Below are 1119 nucleotides of genomic sequence, written 5' to 3'. Positions count from 1 at the left end.
GTTGCCAGAAGAATGGGAGGTTGTGACACACTGCAGAGGCTGCTCTCTTGGGCACTGTCCGTTGCAGAACAAGATCTCTCTGTCTATGGCAGAACAGGGGACTATTAGCCTTTGCCTTGCAATGTTTCTGCCCACAGCTAAGACCAGTAGTTATTTAAAGCCAGAACACCACCACTGCTCAGCTTATGGAAAAAGATACAATTGTGTGGAATGGCGTGGGTATAAGCCACATTGCTGTCTCGTAGAAACAGGGCTCCTCCTGTTCTCATCAGTGTGGCACCGGGGAAGCAAGCAAGGATAGCAGACATGGCAGAACTGTGAGGAGGGCTCCGTGCTGCACAACAGAGCTTGCATAGTCATTTATGCCATCTTGCTCACCTGAAATACAGATGTGTCTGTCTCACATTGGCCTCAGTAAATCACTGCTGCGGGTGCCGTGCTCGTTTCTCTCAGGGAGATGCACCCTGGTCAGGATGGAGTTTGGCGGCCATGCAGGCAGCGCCCCCTGCGGGCCCGGACGGCACTGTGCCCCCGACCCGCCCTAAGCGGTTCGTGCCCGGCCGCAGCCCCGGCTTCGCTTCCCGTGGGTTCACGGCGCAGTAATACACCGCCGCGTCGCCGAGCCGGGGCCGGGTGAGACACAGGGCGCTGGAGCGGCGGTCTGCGGACACCCACAGCCGCCCCTCCGGGTCCGGCACCTCCTTGGAACCTTTAACGGCGCTGAGGAGGAATGCGGGTCCTCGGCCCGGGAGCTGACGGTACCAGTAGATGTACTCGTCTGACTGTATATTGGGGTGTGAGCAGGTGATGTTGATTTCGGTGCCCTCGCTGGTCTCTGCCGCCGGCTCCTGCTGCACCTGGGCTCTGCTCACAGCCACTGCCGAGAAGAAAAGAAGCAGCAAACTCAGAAAATCCATTTTCTCCCACAGAAATTTCGTGCAGGAGGAGAGAGACGTGCACGGGGTCGGAAGGAAGCCGGACAGACAGAGGAGATAGCGGCTCCGACCACCCTCAATCCCCGCACCTCCCGCAGTGCGGAACCGCCGGCGGCAGCCCCGCCCACCCAGGAGCACCGCGGCCAGCCCCGCCAGCCCCGGCTCTGCTCCGCTCGCGGCGCCT

The 1119-nt window shown here is 60.4% G+C and overlaps 1 gene segment (V, D, J or C); it reads right to left on the bottom strand.

The window, feature by feature from the left end:
• Positions 1-7: 7 nt before the first annotated feature.
• LOC109364831 lies at positions 8-1112 on the bottom strand (the record flags this gene model as incomplete). The annotated part of the segment is given in 2 exon segments: positions 8-877; positions 1025-1112. Coding segments are annotated over 2 exon segments (516 nt in total), but the record flags the coding sequence as incomplete, so codon positions are not given.
• Between the last annotated feature and the right edge of the window lie 7 nt (positions 1113-1119).

The sequence above is a fragment of the Meleagris gallopavo genome, unplaced genomic scaffold, assembly GCF_000146605.3.
Source record: "Meleagris gallopavo isolate NT-WF06-2002-E0010 breed Aviagen turkey brand Nicholas breeding stock unplaced genomic scaffold, Turkey_5.1 ChrUn_random_7180001926082, whole genome shotgun sequence".
Lineage (NCBI taxonomy): Eukaryota > Metazoa > Chordata > Aves > Galliformes > Phasianidae > Meleagris > Meleagris gallopavo.
Note: the sequence above shows the minus strand (reverse complement) of the source record. Positions and strands in the feature narration are given on the sequence as shown.